The sequence below is a fragment of the Thamnophis sirtalis genome, unplaced genomic scaffold (genome assembly GCF_051295495.1).
Source record: "Thamnophis sirtalis isolate CommonGarterSnake01/CBP01778 unplaced genomic scaffold, rThaSir2_p1.2 scaffold_11, whole genome shotgun sequence".
Lineage (NCBI taxonomy): Eukaryota > Metazoa > Chordata > Lepidosauria > Squamata > Natricidae > Thamnophis > Thamnophis sirtalis.
The window spans coordinates 34,328,968-34,348,595 of NW_028261391.1; the positions used below are offsets into that span (position 1 = coordinate 34,328,968).

At 40.3% G+C, this 19,628-nt stretch overlaps 1 protein-coding gene across 4 annotated transcripts in view; it reads left to right on the forward strand.

Annotated features, from left to right (window-relative positions):
- Window positions 1-15,491: 15,491 nt before the first annotated feature.
- SLC25A36 (solute carrier family 25 member 36) overlaps window positions 15,492-19,628 on the forward strand; it is a 29,548-nt gene continuing 25,411 nt past the window's right edge. For 2 of the 4 annotated variants that reach the window (XM_014076454.2, XM_087725496.1), the window contains exon 1: window positions 15,492-15,629. In XM_014076454.2, the coding sequence (XP_013931929.1) occupies window positions 15,589-15,629 (41 nt within the window). In that variant the 5' untranslated portion in view covers window positions 15,492-15,588. Of the gene's footprint in view, window positions 15,630-18,839; window positions 18,978-19,154; window positions 19,418-19,628 lie in introns of those variants that run through there. The other 2 variants (XM_087725497.1, XM_014076455.2) reach the window with 2 other exon arrangements.

The following is a 19,628-nucleotide window of genomic DNA, read 5'->3' on the forward strand; positions in this document are numbered from 1 at the left end:
CAATGTAATTCTCATCAACCACTCTAACTAAACAGCTTTCCGAAAGAGGGAGGAGTTTTTGCATTCTGCAAACCTCCCTAGAATGGCTCATTTTTTGCAAAAACAGGCACTTTTTTTAAAAAAAGGCATGAATAGCCTTGGGGGGAGAACAAGCAAAAAACGGCCCGTTTTGCAAAAATTGGCTGTTTTTTGTCAAATAAATTGCATGCGTAGCCTAATGGAGGCTTATAGAGTGCTGCTGGGGGCTGGGGGAGGGGGAAACAGCCCATTTTTTGCTCATTTCAGCCTTCCCAGCCTCCAGGAGTTGTCTGAAAGCCTTCATAAGGCTATGCACAGCCATTTTGGTGAAGGGGCACCAGATTTTCAGCCTCTTTTTAGAGGAAAAAAGGTGCGTCTTATACTCCGAAAAATATAATAGTTTAGAGAAAAGGATAATTTGGTTTAATTTTCAAGGGCTAATTGGTAATATGGTTTATGTTATAAGAAGAAAATAAGTTTTACGATGGAAAATAATGAGAGAGAATAATAGAGTTGAAAGCGGAAACAAAATCATGACATAAAAGGGACTATTAAATGTGAAACAACTTGAAAATTTTAAATTAGTTAATTGGGAAAAGGAAATGGTATTAAAGCAGTTAATGATATATTATGAGAATTGTAACATTATCAAGTTTAGATAACTAATTACGCTTATTGTATAATAGGGTGAAAAGTGAAAATAGAATTATGATGTAAAGGGATTATGCATATGAGAGGATTATTGTGATATAGTGTAAAAATTCTTTTTAAAAATGTTAAATTAGTTAAATTGAGATCATGGATGTACAATGAATTATGCTAAAAATGTGTGTGAAACCTTAAATGGCAAGAAAAAAAATTAGAGGGACAACTCAGACCAGGGAATAGGAGAGAAGAGAGTAATAGAGGGTTTAACAGAAGAATAAGAATAAGGCGGAAAAGGAAACAGAAAATGGAAAACAGCTAGAGGTTTTCATTGGAGTAAAATAAATTAATAGATGAAACAGGGAATGATAACTTGGATTAACTTTGAAGGGGCAATAAATAATATTGTAGATGTACTAAAAAGGAAATAAGGGTAAAATGGAAAATATGGAATGAGAACAATAGAGCAGGAATTGGAACAGAATTATGATGTAAAATTGATTATGTACCTGGGAAGATGTAAAAAGAAAAAACACCGGACAACACTTTGTTCATAAATATGTGTAGGTAACATCTTTTTTTTAAAAAAAAACAAACCTTGATATACTGTATATAAAAAAAGGTCAGATCCTGAAGATGAAGCTCAAATACTGTACTTTGGTCACCTAATGAGAAGGAAGGACTCACTGGAGAGTAGCCTAATGCTAGGAATGATTGACGGCAAAAGAAGAATGAGATGACAGAGAATGAGGTGGCTGGATAGAATCACCAAAGCAGTAGGCATGAGCTTAAACGGACTTTGGGGGGATGATAGAGGACAGGAAGGCCTGGAGGAACATTGTCCATGGGATCATGATGGATTGGATACAACTTCTCAATTAACAACAACAACAATCAATGGATACAAACAAATCTTAAAATTGAATACATGCTATAGTTACAGGTAGAACCCTATAGACGTTTGAAGGGAAAAAATAAAATTTCTTTTACAAGTGAAAGCAATTTATGCATGAAACAATGTATCAGAAGGAGACACTCATCATGCCAATTCAAAGAAATACAATATATAATTTTATAATGTAAAAATGCTTTTGAATCACCAGAGGGCATACTTCCACTGCTTGATCAATTTAAAATATTTTAAACAAAAGTATCCTTCTTAAAGTTTAAGGATAAGTTTCTTCAGACAATCATGCTCTGCTTTTTATTACACTTAAATATAGATTTTTTAAAAAAAGAATATAACTTTTTTAAAAAAAAGACTATAGATTTTTTTAAAAAAAATAAAAGTGCAATATTCAAAAGTAGGTACAGAGGTTCAGAGATTTTTGAAATGGGCTTTAGGGCTTGAAAAGGTTAATAATCAGATGAAATTCCTTTAAATTTGTAACATTCTAAAAACAAAAGGCAATGTAAAACAGAAGTTATTGCCAATTGATTGATTGATACAGGTAAGCTCACCTATTCCCCTTTGTGAATTCTAAAGGGAAAGATTCCCCTCACACAAATGTGCTAGTCATTTCTGACTTTAAGGGGCGGTGCTCATCTCTGTTTCAAAGTCAAAGAGCCAGCGCTGTCCGAAGACGTCTCTGTGGCCATGTGGCCAGCATGACTAAATGCCAAAGGCCCACGGAACACTATTACCTTCCCACCAAAGGTGGTCCCTATTTCCCTTCTTGCATTTTTACATGCTTTCGAACTGCTAGGTTGGCAGAAGCTGGAGCAAGTAACAGGAGCTCACTCCATACACGGCACTAGGGATTCGAACCGCTGAACTGCTGACCTTCTGATCGACACGCTCAGCGTCTTAACCACTGAACCACCACATCCCTTTATAAATTCTAAGAAATCACAAAATAGATGCTGATAAAGCTATAAATGGCTCCCAAAGTACTTATTTAACACCCTTGACGTAAGTAAGAATTGATACCATATAGACAGCTTCCATAAAGAAGTTTGGAATATAACAATATCTATTTGGTTTTCTCATGACCAAAAGCATATTTTAGTGGCTAGGCTAGCTAGTTAAGAACTAAATCAAATTAGTATTTCAATTTTTTATTTTTTTGCAGTGCCATGTATTCCCTATAAATAAAATCTATTGGCATATTTAGGGATGGAGGATTTTTTTTTTGACTCATTAAAAATATGGTGACACTATTTAGTCAAGGGAATTAAACAGTCTCTCCTAAACAGATAAATTTAAATGCACATGTTTAATGAAAATTGAACCATAAATCTGTGTGTATGCTTTTATGCATTCAGGGTAGATAAACAATGGCTGTTAAGCCACACTTTTATTACTTCTAAAGCTCTCCAAATTCATTCCAACAAAATCCAGTGGCAAATTACTGAATAATTGCTTACTTTAAAGCAAAACAAAATAAAACAAATTAGGGTAAGAAAAATATTACAAAATTGCCAACTCCAATACTTCCTCTAGCTGTTTTCCATTTTCTGTTTCTTTTTTCACCATATTCTTATTCTTATTCTTTTGTTAAACCCTCTATTACTCTATCCATCTATTTTTAATCCCACCATTGGCCTCTCTACCACTGGAAAACAAAATAAATTAAAGTTTGCCTTCAGCTTTGTTTTAATGTCTATATAATATCCAAGGAAGGTATATACTTGAGGCTGACAAAAGCACTTAGCCTTGAGTCCTATATTGGGGACAACATTCCAAGTAATAGATAAAGCCAGAAATATAAAAAGGCTGATGCCAGAACAAACTAATTTCCATTTTATTTAATAAAAATGTTTTTTAAAGATAATTTTATTGTTTCTTCCTTATTTAATCATTCCTTCCTTTTTATAGTTTCATTACGTGGAACTGAAGACTTCTCTGTTGCGGAATTTTTCCTATATAGCAGAATGCTCATCAAAATTAACTGTAGGAGTAACTAAATAAAACTGATAAGGGGGAAAATAGTATTTCTCAACTTTAACATCATTATTTCAGTTAGCTTAACAATAATACAAAGTTCATCACTGGCTTCATGTATGTTTGTTTGTTTTTTCACAACATAACATATCATTCAGCCTTAGGATGTTGAAATACTGACCAGATCCAGTACTGTTCAGTCTTTCAAGATCAGCCAAAATGAGCTAGATTCTGATGTGTGTTGTGATGTAAAAGACTGTTTTCTCTAATTATTCCAGTTTTGGCAACACAGAACTTTCCCAGTGAGATGCACAGATTAAGAGACTGTGCAGTTTCAAGATGGATGTAGAAGGAAGAGAAATGTTCAGGATGACCACACCCTAGAATCCTTTAAAATATGTCTAGTAAGTTAGAAGATTATAGCTTAAGTTTGGCAAGAATCTGAACATTTAAGTGTGAACAAGTAAACTAAACTCGATTGGAATTTGCAATGTCATCTCTGGGTTTGGATCTGACAGGCATTTTAGATAGAAATCACCAAGCTTATTATTTGTAGTGTCTCGTGCACATAGCTACTTCTGTCAGAAGAATAATTTGAGGTCCCAACTTGAGCCAGGATTGTTAAGAACAAATTAAAATGAAGTCCAGACAGCTATGAGGAAAGGAGGTGTATTTATTCCCAAAAGCAAAGAAGTTTGGCTCTTAGTCCATCGTAGATTAATGTTTAAGAGAAGGTGGAATCAGTATAAGCACTAAAATATATTTTGATATAAAACTTCCCACAATTCTCCCTTTATGTGAAACAAGAGCAGTTAATTCACATTTTGTCGTCATGGAAACTGTATTTTGATTTATTTGCATTCTTATGAAGGAGATCTATTTTGGGCTAGTAGCAACTGTCACCTAGATTTTCTTATGAACGGTGCTTGGTTGGGAAAGTGGGAACTGATCCTTATATGGAAGCAAATAAAATACAGAACAACTACACAACGGGGTTAGAAAATAATGGTGTAATATTGGCTAGCATGCTTCAAAATATGCAATCCTCTGTTCTGTGGTGTGAGAAATTCTTTTAGGAATAAAATAATTTGAAGAGTACATACAATTATCCCAACAGGTTACAACTCTCTCAATCTGCCACACCCAGTTTTTCCTGTAGTTTCAGACCTTCACTTGAGGTCTTGTTTGCACATATACATGATACATAGTTATCTCGACCCATTCCAGTCCGGCTTCAGGCCTGGTTACAGCATTGACCGATGAACTCTGGAGAGCCAGGGACGGAGGCCACGCCTCCAACCTGGTTCTCCTTGACCTCTCAGCGGCTTTCGATACCATCGACCATGGTATCCTTCTGCGACGACTGCGGGAGGTGGGGGTGGGAGGCACTGTTTTGCAGTGGTTCTCCTCTTACCTCTCGGACAGGTCGCAGTCGGTGTTAGTTGGAGGGCAGAGATCGACCCCTAGGCCCCTAACATATGGGGTGCCGCAGGGTTCGGTCTTATCCCCCCTACTTTTCAACATCTACATGAAACCGCTGGGCGAGATCATTCGGCGGCACGGGATAAGATACCATCAATATGCGGACGATACCCAGTTGTATCTGTCCGCCCCGTGCCAACTGAATGAAGCAGTGGACGTGATGAACCGGGGCCTTGAAGCTGTTAGGGACTGGATGAGGGCTAACAAGCTTGTGCTCAACCCGGATAAGACCGAGTGGCTGTTGTGTTTCCCTCCCACCAATTTGGCAAGTGTTCCATCTCTCAGGCTGGGGGAGTCAAACATTACACCCCTCAGACAGGGTTCGCAACTTGGGAGTCCTCCTGGACCCACAGCTGACCTTTGACCACCATTTGTCAGCTGTGACCAGGGGGGCATTTGCCCAGGTTCGCCTGGTGCACCAGTTGCGACCCTACCTGAACCGGGAGGCCCTCACAACAGTCACTCATGCCCTTGTGACCTCTAGGCTGGAGTACTGCAACGTGCTCTACATGGGGCTGCCCTTGAAGAGCATCCGGCGACTTCAGCTAGTCGAGAATGCGGCCGCGGGAGCGATCGTGGGTGCACCTCGGTTCACCCACATAACACCTATCCTCCGCGAGCTGCGCTGGCTACCTGTCGATCTCCGGGTGCACTTCAAGGTGCTACTTGCCACCCATAAAGCCCTTCATGGTAGTGGATCTGGATACTTGAGAGACCGCCTCCTGCCAATTACCTCCTCGCGACCAATTAGATCACATAGATTAGGCCTCCTCCGAGTCCCATCTGCCAGTCAGTGTCGACTGGCAACTACGCGGAGGAGAGCCTTCTCGGTAGTAGCTCCGACCCTTTGGAACGATCTCCCCGTGGAGATTCGTACCCTCACCACCCTCCAGACCTTCCGCACAGCCCTTAAAATCTGGCTATCCCGTCAGGCCTGGGGCTAAAGATTGCATCCCACCCCCACACGAATGGTTTGAATGTTGTGTTCTTTTAATTATGTATTGTTCTTATGTGTTATTGTTTGTATCCCCTTCCCCCATGAGTTGTAAGCCGCCCTGAGTCCCCCCAGGGAAAAGGGCGGCCTATAAATAAACTTTCAAATTCAAATTCAAATACATGGTACATCAATAAATGTACATATTAAAGGATACCAATATTTACAAACAGATGACTACACATTTTCCCATCATCCCTCTGTTCCATTAAATTACTATAACATCAGTCCTATTATAAATTCAAACAATTATGTTATTGTTCAATGATGACAATCTGGTAAGTGAAATGCAAGCTGGTCTTGTCAGCATGCAAGGGTCAGTAAAAAGATGTGCAGTTAAAAAGTCAGGCAGACAGTTTGGTTGGTGAAGACTAACCAAATCCAATGCTATTTAGTTTTCAGTAGCTTGGAGAACTCCTCCTGAAGTGACAGCAGTTTCTCTTGATAGGTTCCTATTGAAGTCCACTAAATCAAAAGCCATTATTGTCGGGAAGCAAGGGTTCTATTAACACTCACCAGGGACGTGCAGTCAGGGGAGGCAGGGGAGACCGGGCCTCACCACTGTCATCATGAAAAGAAAAGGAAAATTAAAAGGAAAAAGGCTGAGGTAGTTGCTGCCAGAGTCACTGTGGATGACTCTGCTTAGTGCTAAACTGTTTTAAAAAGCCTCTTTAAAAAGTGCCCTCTGCAGGAGGAGGCAAGAGAACTTCGTGCCTCATTTAATCTATCTTTATGATCACTTGAGCAGAGTTAAGCAAGGGTTAAAAGCTGAAAAATTCTTTATGTAGATGAGGCACGTGGTTCTCTCGCCTCCTCCTGTAGACGGCACATTTTTTAGAGGCTTTTTTTAAACAGTTAAGCAGGGTCATCCATTGGAGACTCTGGCAGCAGCTAATCCAGCCTGACCTCAGCAGCTCTTGCCTTTTTCTTTTTACATTTTTTACATTTTCATCATGGCAGACAAGAGCAGAGTTGAAATCCTCTGTGATTGTAAAACAGCTGGAAAAGGTATGTGGGTTGGAGGGAGAGGGAGGAGTTCAAAATTAATGTAATTTGTAAGTAATTTTTTATTGTAAGTAATTTGTTTGTCTGTGTGTGCGATTTGAGAGAGAGTTTGTTTGAGAAGAGAGGGGCAGCCTTGTTTGAGAAGAGAGGGGCAGCCCGCCAGCAGAGGCAGGTCTTTTACCCACCTCTACTGGCGGGCTGGCGCTTTCTTTCTTTTGCACACTGTGCCCCCCTCCCCTTTTTCCTCTCCCCCCACCGGGAGCCCCATCCTGCTCCCCTCCCCCTTTCCTCCTCCTCCTTTCCCCTTTCTTCGCCGGCTGCAACTGAGCGAGGAGGCACTGCGGGGCCAGGCCCCTCGCACCCGCATCCAGCCCGCTGGAGCTTGCCATGCCAGGGGAGGAATGAGACCCCATTGTCCTGTGGAGCCCGCCGCCGCTTGAGCGGGGAGGAGGAGAAGAGCAGTGAGGTCTTGTGCCGGCCGGCGGGCCAGGCAGGGAGTAGGTCTGGGGGGGTGGGTGGGCTGGCTGGCTGGCTGGGGAGGGGGGATCATGGCCACTCAGGTGGCCCCCACCACCGCCACCAGCAGCTTGGGTGTCCCAGCTCCATCCGAGCTGAAGAAAGTGGAGGATTGTTTGTCGGAGGAGGAAGTGGGTGAGGCGGCAGCAAGAAGCAGCGTCCCCGCCACTGTGTCCGACAGAGGCGTCTCACGTCTATATCCGCCATAGACGTGAGACACTTCTGTTGGACACAGTGGGGGGATGGAGGAGGCGGGAGGTGAGGCAGTGGAGTGCGGCGGCAGCGAGAAGCAGCATCCTCGCCGCTGTGTCCGACAGAGGCGTCTCACAAGAAGCCTCTGTTGGACACAGCAGCGGGGCCACTGCTTCTCGCCGCCGCCGCATCCAACAGAGGCGTCTTGTGAGATGCCTCTGTCGGACACAGCGGCGAGGATGCTACTTCTCGCGGCTGCCGCGCTTCGCCGCCTCATTCCCCGCGTCCTCCGATGAACAATCCTCCGCTTTCTTTAGCTCGGACAGCCGGGACACCAAAGCTGCTTGCGGCGGCTGGGGCCACCTGAGCAGCCATGATCCCCCTCCCTAGCCAGCCAGCCTACCCACCCCCGCCTTCTCTACTCCCCGCACGTCTATGGCAAACACAGCGCCGGGGCATCCGAACGCCCTGCCACTGTGTCTGACATAGGGCGGCTTTTGCCCGCTTGCCTCACCAACCATAAACCTCACCACACGTCACTGACACTCACCTACTTCTATGCCCAGTAGTCATTTTTCAGGTCTGTTTCTATAGCTTTCAATTATCTCCACCAGCAGGTTCTTGTTTCCACATGATGGAAATCTCTCTTTTGAGGCAAGGTTCTCTTGCTAGGCATAGATTGGGTGAGGGTCAACAAATCACTGATTGGAGTTCAGGAGTGGCTTTCACTCCTTTAATGCCGCATGGCTATACAAGAGACAGATTAGTTGTTAAAAATATTTTATAAATGAGTGCTATATAATCTTTCACATTTCTTAATAACCACTCAGAATGAGCTCTTGCAAAGCTGAGAGGATATGAGAATGTATTTATTTATTTCTTGTACAGGTAGTTCTCGACTTACGACCACAATTGAGCCCAAAATTTAGGTTGTTAAGTGAGCCATTTATTAAGTGAATTTTGCTCCATTTTACAACCTTTCTTACACCAGTTGTTAAGTGAATCACTGCAGTTGTTAAGTTAGTAACCCGGCTGTTAAGTGAATCTGGTTTCCCCATTGACTTTACTTGTCAGAAGGTCGCAAAAGGAGATGACATGACCTTGGGACACAGCAATGGTCGTAACTATGAACCAGTTGCCAAGCATCTGAATTTTGATTGAATGACCATGGGCATTCTGGAAAGATTGTAACTGTGAAAGACTATCATGTCACTTTTTTCAGTGCCGTGTTAATTTTGAATGATCACTTATCGTAACTGTTGTGAGAAAAGAACTACCTGTATTACTACCAGAGCCAAGAGTTGGAAGCATTTTCAACTCTTGGCTTCAGATAGACAATTCCTGTCCATTAAGTGCTATCAAATATTTTTTCTTCCCCCCTTTACCCTTATCAGATGCCATGGTAAAGGCCAAGGATGAAACCCAGTAAATGTGCTCTCATGCCCATTTGGAAGCTTTAGAAGGTAAAACACATAGGTAAAAAGTAAAAAGTCACACACCTTTAGATTTTTTTCTTGCATAAAGCCAACAATGCTGGAATGTTTCTATGCAAGGAGATGATGGGATTACTGATAGAGGCTGAAATGCACATTTGTTTTGGAAGCAGCACAGCAGATTAGGCAACAGCATCTGGGAAAGCAAAAATTTGCCTTTTTTCTATGGCTGAGAGAGAATGACATGTCCAAAGTCATCCATATTTTGATATAAAACTTCCCACTCTTTCCTTGCACTACCTTTCTATGTTTTTCTACCATACCCCTGCCAACAAAAGCTGTACGTACGCATTGACCCAGCACAAAATGTATTTGCATTGCTTCGATAAGGAGCTTTACATTACAGAAATGATACAATTCTCCTCAATAAGACATTTGCTGGTAGTTGAAAAGACTTCTCAGAAGAGGCAGAAATCAGAAATATTTGGGATTCATGCACCTGCTGGAAAGTATCAGAAGAAGAAACTGGACGTCTACTTGTCAGGAAATTTGACAGCTCTAATTGGGAATCACAGATTTTATGTATGACAGTTTAGTATCTTCAAGTGAACCCTACAGAAATCTGAAGTAGCATTTTTTACTTCAGCTGACGTTTTCTGAACAAAAAGTAATACTGACGAAGCTCTCCATTTTGTTTTCCTCACTAAAGCTAGCCCTATCTCAGTCAGCATTAGCTGCACTAGCACCACTAACACTGCAGAGATACGGCGAGCTTTAGATTTCTTTTCCTTGCTACAGCTAGCTTTAGCTCAGCCAGAATTATTATTTTTTTGCTCAGAAAATGATGGCTGTTTGTGGGATTGTGTCATGTGGCCCAGCAACTCCAACCTCTTGAGCTGTAGATATCTATCAAGTGAATGATAGGTGATGGGGTTGGAGAATATGTTAATAGGTATATGATGGAGCACTAGAGTTTTCCTAGTTAGTACATTTTATTTTAATTAATTCTAATCTTTTTACTTAACTGATTAGTATATTGTACAAGTACAAAAATATTCCTAGCCATAGGATTATAATCTAAACATGATAAACACTAATAAAAAAACAGGTTGACTTTTGCTAATCTTTTAACATTTATCTATAAGGATATATATATTCAAATGAAAACAAAATATTTTGTCTTGCTCATTTTCTGGGTGCTTCGTGAAAAGTGCAGAAATCTAGATTGGTAATATTAGCATATGTCATCATATGTTCAGAAACACATGTTTTATTCTTCCAAAATGCAATCTCTTCTCAAAAGCGAAATGAACATTGTAACACCAAAGAGACTTGCAATTCTTAAATATATTAGTGTAGAGAAAGAAAATCTTCTGCCATGTTCAAGGACTTGTATTTTTGATTCTGAATATTTATGTTGTTATAGATCATACTTTTTAGAAATATTGTAACAACTGAAGCTGTAAGGCAGTGGATCCCAAACTTGGCAACTTTAAGACTTGTGGACTTCAACTCCCAGAATTCTCCCAGAATTACCAGCATCAGCCCTTACAATCTTAAAGTTGCAAAGTTTGGGAACCACTGCTGTAAGGGCTGATGCTGGTAATAAGATGACATTGTCTCCTCTGATCTGGAGACTTGACAGGTGGAGAAACCCTACTGGCAAAATATTAACTTCAGGATTCAAGAAGCAATTTGCCACCTCAGGCAATTGCACCAGCATTCATTAACAACAGGTGAAGAATGAGTCATCTGATAGGCTACCCAGTTCAAAAATATGCCAAGAACTTCAAACAGTTAATTAGAGATGGTCTGCTGAGCTCCTCCAGAAACAACACCATAATTGAAACACATCTATAGCAATCTAATATTAGACCAACCATTGGTGACCAATTTCTTCACTGGAAATAACTGTAGCAAACACAGTTCCACATTTTCATATTCTTGAACCTTGTTTGAACTTTGGCTCTTTGATACTGGAACAGCTGATGGTCCATAATGCTTGACACCATGGACTACTCTGGATTTCTTTTCTTGTGCTTCAACTCAACTCACTACCTAGAACCAGTGACAAATAAGCTCCAACAAATCAGTTCAGTATATATGCTTGGTCTGAAATAGGACAGCAGAAGCCCATGGTAGAGTGCTACTCTGAAAACTGGCATACACTTTCTAACCATCAAAACCAAAAAACAAGTATTTTAGAAGCCTAAAGTTTATACTGTAGAGCATAAACAGATGATATCTCTGCCTTTGTTGCACTTTAGTGGATATAGTGAGATATTCGGTTTAGGTTTTGATCTCGACTGCAAGAAAGATTAGCTGTACTTGAATTGAGGGTGCATTGCCAAGTATGCATTTCCTCCTAACTCGTCCCACTTATGACTGCAAGACTAACTTTGTTGCTTGTATCCTTACGATTGATACTGATTTGATTGTTTCCTGATTGCTTATTTGTACCCCATGACTATCATTAAGTGTTGTACTTTATGATTCTTGACGAATGTATCTTTGTCTTGTCTCCAAGGTCCCTTCCAACTCTGTTATTCTATTCTATTCATAGCCTAAACTATTTTAAAAGAATTCACTGAAACATTCTAACTCCCATCTTTCTACAGAGTGTTTTTGCCTGGCATTTTTTTTTTTAAAAAAGATGACAAGAGATTAAAGTTGCTATACTGATAATGTTTTGCTGACATAAAAATAAAAGACCAGGACATTAAAACAGCAGGTTGGAATGCGGTCTACATTGGCTCAATTAACTCACTATTTGTTTTTCTTTAGAAATTTTTGGAACGGCCAAGAAAGGGAAGGGCCGGAAAAGTGAAATAAAAAGCTATGTACATGTTATAGTTGGATGATAGAGATACCTATTATATGAGATCCTGGCTCAAAGGATGTTCTTAAAATTGGAATAAGAACATTATGCACTGATCAGTGTGCTTCATCTAATTTAAAAGAAATAGTGTTCACGAGAAACAGAGTATCGCATGATACTTATATTTTACTGCACAAAGTTTTACTTTGTTCAACAATTGAAGCATTCAAAACTCATTTATAGACACTTGAGGCACATCCAATTTATACAATGATATGTTTAAAATCCTGTAATTGGTTTCTGCTTATGCTCATAAGGCGAAATAAAACTAAGTATCTAAATCAGAACTGAATGTCCTATTTAGAGGGCATGAAGGGTAGTTTTTGTTTGAAATTGTTAAGCATTTTTTTAAAGGATTAAAACACTACATGTGACACTACATATTTTATATGTTCCAATGCTTCATTAAAAAAAAGATTCAGAAAGGCATCTCAGAGATTCAAAATGGATTAGAAGAAAAGGAGAGGGAATACCTTAATGTGATGTCTTGCAACATTTTCCCCCATTTTAGTGATTGAGTATTTCCTATTGACTTTCATGAATATAGAAATCACTTTCGTCTCCCGTGCATTTGATCCCTCATGTTTCTTCAACTTAGCACCATTCAGGCATGTAGTTAAATTGGGGATTATGTAACATTTAATTCATATTCGGTCATCCTGATACTTTAGAGCTACAAATATCTTTCCTTCCATTCCTTGAACCTGTTTCCCCACTCTTGAGCACAAAAGAATTTTGTTTAACCCAGTAAAGAAATAAGGAAAGACTTTCAAACTCCTCCTAATCTAAGAACTAAAAAACTGGCCCCTAAGCACTTTCCATCTTTGCTGCATCTATCCTGATCCTTGTCTCACTCCCAAACATATAACCATCAAAAATCTGCCTATTTCTTCTGTAATCCAGTATACCTGGATGGCATCAGATTGGACAAAACTGTCAAAACCCAACAGTGAATTTTATAATACTTGGATTTCCTTTATTTAAGCCCATTTGGGTGTTCAGCAACCATAAATGTGTATTATGGTTAAGGCACCAGCCAAAAAAACCAAGAGACTTAACCTCTACTCCCACCTTAGCCATAAATGGTGGCTGGATGACTGATGCAAGGGAGGGATATGAATGCTATTGTGTTCTATGCATAAAATGTGGGATAGCATATACTTAGACGATTTTCCAAGTGCAAGGAACTGTTCTATTCTAGTTATTTAATTGTTTGGTATTGAATCAAAGTTTGCTTAATTGTAACCACTAACAAAATAAGATACTTAGGAGTTATTGATGTATTATTTAGTGTGACACTACTTTCCTAAAGATTGCTTAATAAATAATATCTCACTGAAAGCTGTGCTAGTGTGAAATATAGCCATTGACTATACTATAGCTATATCCAGCAATCCCAAAAGATTATTATTGAGATTCAGAGCAAGTGAAACAAGATCACGTGAAGTGCTAGTATTGCTTTATAATCCTTTTTAAGACCTCACTTGGAATACTGCATCCAGTTTTGGTCACCATGATACAAAAAATGTTGAGACTCTAGAAAGAGTGCAGAGAAGAGCAAGAAAAAGGACTTGGACACGAAAACATATGAAGAATGCTTGCAGGAACTGTCTAGTGTCTAACAAAAAGAAGGACCAGCTGTGTGTGTGGGATGAGAACAATCTTGCTATATCTAAGGGGATATTACAAAGAAGAAGGGGTCAACTAGAGGTGAAATTCATCTGGTTCTGACAGGTTCTGGAGACCCAGCAGCAGAAAGTTTGGATAGTTTGGAGAACCAGCAAATACCACCTCTGACTGGTCCCAGAGTGGGGAGGGAATGGGGATTTTGCAAAATCCTTCCTGAAGTGGAGTGGGAATGGAGATTTTGCAGTATCCTTCCCTGGAGTGGGGAAGGAATGTGGATTTTGCAGTATCCTTCCCTGGAGTGGAGTGGGAATGGAGATTTTGCAGTATCCTTCCCCTGCCTCACCCACCAAGCCATGCCCACAGATACAGTAGTAAAAAAAATAATTGAATTTCACCACTGGGGTCAACCTATTCTCCAAAGCATGAATGTAGGAGAAGTAACAGTTGGAAACTTATTTAAGAAAGATCCAACTAAGAACTATTAAGTTTCCTGACAGTGTGAAGGCTTGCCTCCAGAAGTTGTGGTGGTCCATCACTAGAGGTTTTTAAGAAGATATTGGAGAGTGATTTGTCTGGAATGTACAGTGCCTCCTGCTTGAGCACGGATTGGACTAGAAGGCCTCCAAGATCCCTTCCAACTGTTATTGTTGTTCTGTTCAATTGATCAGGAAAAGTGCACTTTTTCCTCGACTGCCTGTGCTTTTTACACCACATGGAGTATAATTCTTAGCCCAAATGTTAATGTCGCAATTTTCCAGCTTCCCCTTGATGAAACGTACGTGTCAATCTGCTAACTGCGTGCCTGCTGCCAGACCTGCCTTTGGTTTAAAGGAAGGGGCGGGACAAGCGAGGGGAATGTTTTACAGCGCTTCTTTCCCAAGTAAGACAGCGTCGTGCTGCCTCCCAGTTTTTGGAAGTTGTAGTGTTCTCAGAACATGATCCTTAACTGCCAAGCCAGGGAGATGTTACTGAACGAAACAAAATGCATGTATCTAAAATGCATGTATTTGTGGGAGAGTTGCCGTGCTTGGTCTTCAGTGCGGACGGCGGCAGTCGTGCATTACTAAGCCTCCCATAATTGGTGTTTTACAACAAGGCTCAAATAGAAAATCCAGGGACCTAGAGGCCACAAGTGGAAGAGAATTGCATTGCTGTGTCGTTGCTCAAGGTCGGGGACAGAAACGTTACCCTGCTAAAGTGAAAAAAATAGAGAAGCGTTGCGCTGCAGCCTCTTCTTAAGCTTGGAGAAATCCATTTCTACTTCTGGCGACTGCCTGGGCATATTATCTATTTATGCTGGTAACAAGAAGGCATGGGCTTTGCCATTGCCATTTTTCAGGTGTTTTTTTTTTCATTAGTGCTATCGTAGTTGTGGGTTTTCCTCATATTCACCCGTCCGAGTAAGAACCAGGCTCGACAGTATTTAGCCACCGAGTGGGCAGTCAGTAAATTTAAACCAATAAAACAAAATATTTAACTTATACCGAGATCCGTTAAGTGCTTCCCCCAGCTAAAGCAAGCCTCTTTGAAGCCTTTACCACAGGGATCCCCAAACCTGGCTTGTGCTTTGACTTTAAGACTTGTGGACTTCAACTTCCAGAATTCTCCAGCCAGCTATGCAAATCTTAAAAGTTGCCAAGTTTGAAGACCTCTGCTCTACCGCTTCGTGTGAAGCTCAATTCAACGTAAGGCAAGCGGGGGCTCGTCCTCTGAATGGGCCTCTAGTTTAGAGCGATCATTTATCGTTTTCCTAAATGAAAATTACTTCCTTGCCCAGGAGATGGCGCTCACGGGGGTTCTCCAGGCGGCGGCTGCACCTTTAAGCAATCACAGAGGAAGGAAGTGTCCAACACTATCTCCTGCCCTTCCTCTTCTCCCCTCTCCCGACCGCCGGAGAAAAGAATGAGAGAGAATGAGCTGGAAAGATACCGCGATCCATTTATTTGCTGGAGGGTAGGTGGAATTGAGGCGTCAAAGGGCACTTTGCCCTTTACCGTGCGGGCACTTAAGCCTTCTGGCCGGCTGTGATGCTGGAGAGAGAAAGGTGGAGGGCTTCCCTGGTTCGCCCAGGCTGGTCAACGGTTAAAGGGGGCGATATGGAAAACTCCTGCTGGGGTTGGAAGGTCTGCGAGAGAGACGTCTCCGGATTTTGCAGAAAGACTGGGTGGGAGCAGGCCTCCTGCTGCAGCTTTCGTAGAAATGGCTTCCCAAGAGTTAGAAGCATCTCCGGAGTGATTAGTGTGGGGCCTGCCCGTGGAGGCAGCCCAGATAATCGCAGGAGGCCTTTAGCATGTAGACGAATGTAAAGATAGAATGGGGAGGAAAGGGATTGTTTGCGTATTGGACAGTAGAATTTAAAGCCAGAAAAATAATGGTATATAAGGAATTATCTTCTGGCTAATGAAATTGGCTCTCTCTCTGCAAGAGTTGGGTTTTTGAGGGAGAGGATGTTTCTTCTCCCCCCCCCCCCCCTGTTTTGTTGCTTCTTTTTTCTGTTTCTTTTAATTGGAAGGCAGGAACCTCTTTTTGGAAATTGTGAATGGTTTGGTATCAATTCTGTATCGTTTTTATTACAGCAATATTCTTAAAACCATAAATAAAATAGGAATTCTTATATAATGGTATTCAGGTGAATAATTTTTTCAGTTGAACTAAAGGAATTTTGTGTGATTTCAAACTAAAAATGCAAGATCCAAGTGTCACCAAGAGGTTTGATGCTATATACCCTGGACATTATAGGGAGATTCCATTTATGGCATATCACTGCTTATTCATGAACAAATTCAAACTGAATAATATATACATAGCATAGCATAGCAATTTTGGGTGAGGTTGGCACATGCACTAAGCCATGGATTGTTGAACAAATCAGTATTTATGTTGCCTTGAATTCCTGAATGAAAGGTAGGTCATAAATCAAACAAATAGTTATGTGCGTGTACATGGATTGACTCAGAAAACAATATTGAGTTAATCCATTTTATAGTTAATCCATTTTTAGCAGGATACAGGAAACTTAAAACCACAGATTTTATAGATTTTTATGCAGCTTGATTCTTAATTGAAACAAATATGTTTAGACAAACTATCAAAACGGGATCATGTCAGTTTTTATTAATTGAATTCTTATAAAAAGATAAAAGTTCCCATCACACATATGTGCTAGTCGTTCCCAACTCTTATACATATCCACATTTTTGTACTTGTTTATGACATTGCATACAAATAGGTAAGGGGTGTATTTGGTTATGTAGTGGTTATTCATCTTGGTTCACTTACCACAGATCTTGCCAAAATACAGTTTACCAGTTACACTGTGCTACTGAAAGAAGTGTTTTGTTCATTCATGGAGGATTATGGGCTGCTAAGGCTTAAAGCAATAAACAGCCAACATCTTAATATATTGTGAAAGGTTGAAATCAAGATAAATTAAGAACTGAATTTTGCAACATTGTTTTCAAGCCCTTTAAGATCAAATGATACATGATTTCAGGTGCTCCTCAGTATGTATTACACATGTCCATTTAGCATGATCAACGCTTGGGATGTTTCCACTCTGTGGAAAATATTGATCCTAGCATTTTAGGAATAGCAGGTAAACCATCTGCATAAATCATTTAATGGCATTGGATTATTATATATCTTTACATATATGTTGCTACAAATATAATACAAACATGCCTCAACAGTCTTTTATAATAAATTCCCCATTTGGAGATGAGGACAAATGTAATCTTGCTGCAGAATTACCTGACCTATATTTATTCCTTTTACACAAGTTGGACTTTTTCCATATTTAGAGAAATGCACTTCAAATAACCAAGAAAAAGTATTAAGTCACAAGAAGTGGTTGTTGCTGCAATACAGGAAAGAGAAAGCTTTTCAGATATTTTCAATTGCAGCCTTATCTAGGTGTGCTAAGAATGCAAAGTTCTGTTGATTCATGGAGACTTTGATAATGTTTTAACACTATCCCATTTGTATCTTATACTGAAATAGTATTCAGAGTTTCTTTCTTTAAAAAGTGACAGATACCATCCATTTAACTTCTCAAGGTAGCATAAACTTTGAAAGGGAAGGTATTAGTAGTAATGCAGTTCAGTAAATTGTCAAGATGTAACTGAGAAAGTTGCAGAAAGTAGCAAACTATCATCAAATCAAGATTTTTTAATAAGGCTATTTTTTATTTAAAAAAATATAGTATATAGATTTTAACTTCCTTAATAGCCAATAATATCACGTGAGTAGTTGTCATCCAGCACATCTGAAAATGCTGAACTGGAGAAGGCTACTTACACAGCAGTAAAATCCCATTGGGTTTATCTTTTCACTCCCAACAGTTCACAAAAAAACTAGCTATTAGCGGAATAGACCCTCATGTCAAATCCATTAAGTCCCTTGGGTTTCTTAGTGCTTAGGCAAACGTTTCTAAAGAATGTCTAATCCTCTTGATGGATAGAGGGAGAGAATCTTGTAATAAACTAGAAATGTAGTGTAGAACTATTGTAAGGAAAGTTTAGAAAGGTCCTGCAGATAAAATACATAAACAAACTGATAATTAGTTGCAGTCTGAGATATTGAGTTCCATAGGGATGAGGAAGGATAAACTGTGGAAAGGAGATATTTGTAAAGCTGAGAATCCTCTTTCTTCCCTGTATTCTTCCAAAACTAATAATATTTATGGGAGTACAACAAGGACTAGAATTGTGAACATACATGGGAGATATATTGATTCCATTTTATGTACTAAACTCTTTAAAAACCTAAAACAATATCCAACTATAGCTGAAACCATTGGATATTGTTTGAGCCCATCACTACCTGTTTGAACAATCTATACAATATATCCAACAATCTTTGCCTAATAGATCCAAGAAATTAGGTGAACTAAATAAATATCATGTTAACTTTAGGAAAACAGGTTGCGCAAAACTCAGCTTCTGCCTACCATTCTTAACAACTTTTTTTTAAAAAAAAATAGACGGATATGAATCTCACGAGGGAAATGAATAGCTCCCATGTCATTTTTCCTTCTGACAGGAAAGGGGGGGAGGTAGACTCGTCTGTGAGTTCTCACCCGCGAGAAACAAACAAAGGGGGGGAGGAGTCTCTACACTCTTCTGCTCCTTGCAAGCAGGTGCATCTATAGCCCACTCTAACGCGTATTTACTCGGAAGTGGAACTCAACAACTTCAGGGGCCTTGGTCCTAAGAAAGGAGAAAGAGACGGGAATGCAATGCGCTTCCCAGACAAACTAGATGGTGCAGCGTCTCTTGCTCATCCTGTCTTCGCTATCCTGGCGTAATTAACTTTGGAGGTTTTGTTTTGTTGTTTAAGTTTTGTTTTGTTTTGGGGAGGGGATGCTCGTGCTTTTCGTCGCTATACAGTTCAGTACGTAGTCACGTGCACAAAGCCAGCATAACTTCAGCCGGTGATGTCACGGTCCCTCGTGAGCCAATGGCCGTGTCTGTTTATATTGGGCTTCGCTTCGCCTTGGAAGCGAGAGGCTAGGCGGCTGCGCTTTTGCCTGCTGGTTGGTGCTGCTCTTGTCTCTCCTGCTGGGATCGGAGTTTCTTTTAAGGCGTCTCCGAGGAAGCAGCGTTTAGGGCTTCCCAGCTTGTGCTCATCGCCGGGAAGCGGAGTGGGAGAAGCCTCTCCGGTCGGTCTTCCTTATATCTTAACCGGGATAAGAATGAGAATATGAACCAGAGAGACATTTGCGTTCATCTCTTTGCTGGAGGGTAGGTGAAATATTATGATAACCTCCCTTCCTTTCTGTCTTAAAATTTATTGGCTGTCTGCTCCGTAGACAAAATTTCTGTATAATATCTGGCGTACGACATTTAATTGGTGGAGCGTGTAGAAGGGTGTTTGTTATGCGTAGGACAGACAGACATTTTTTTCTCAAAATAGAATGGAAGTTGTGGAAACGATTTGAATTAAGAGTAAAAG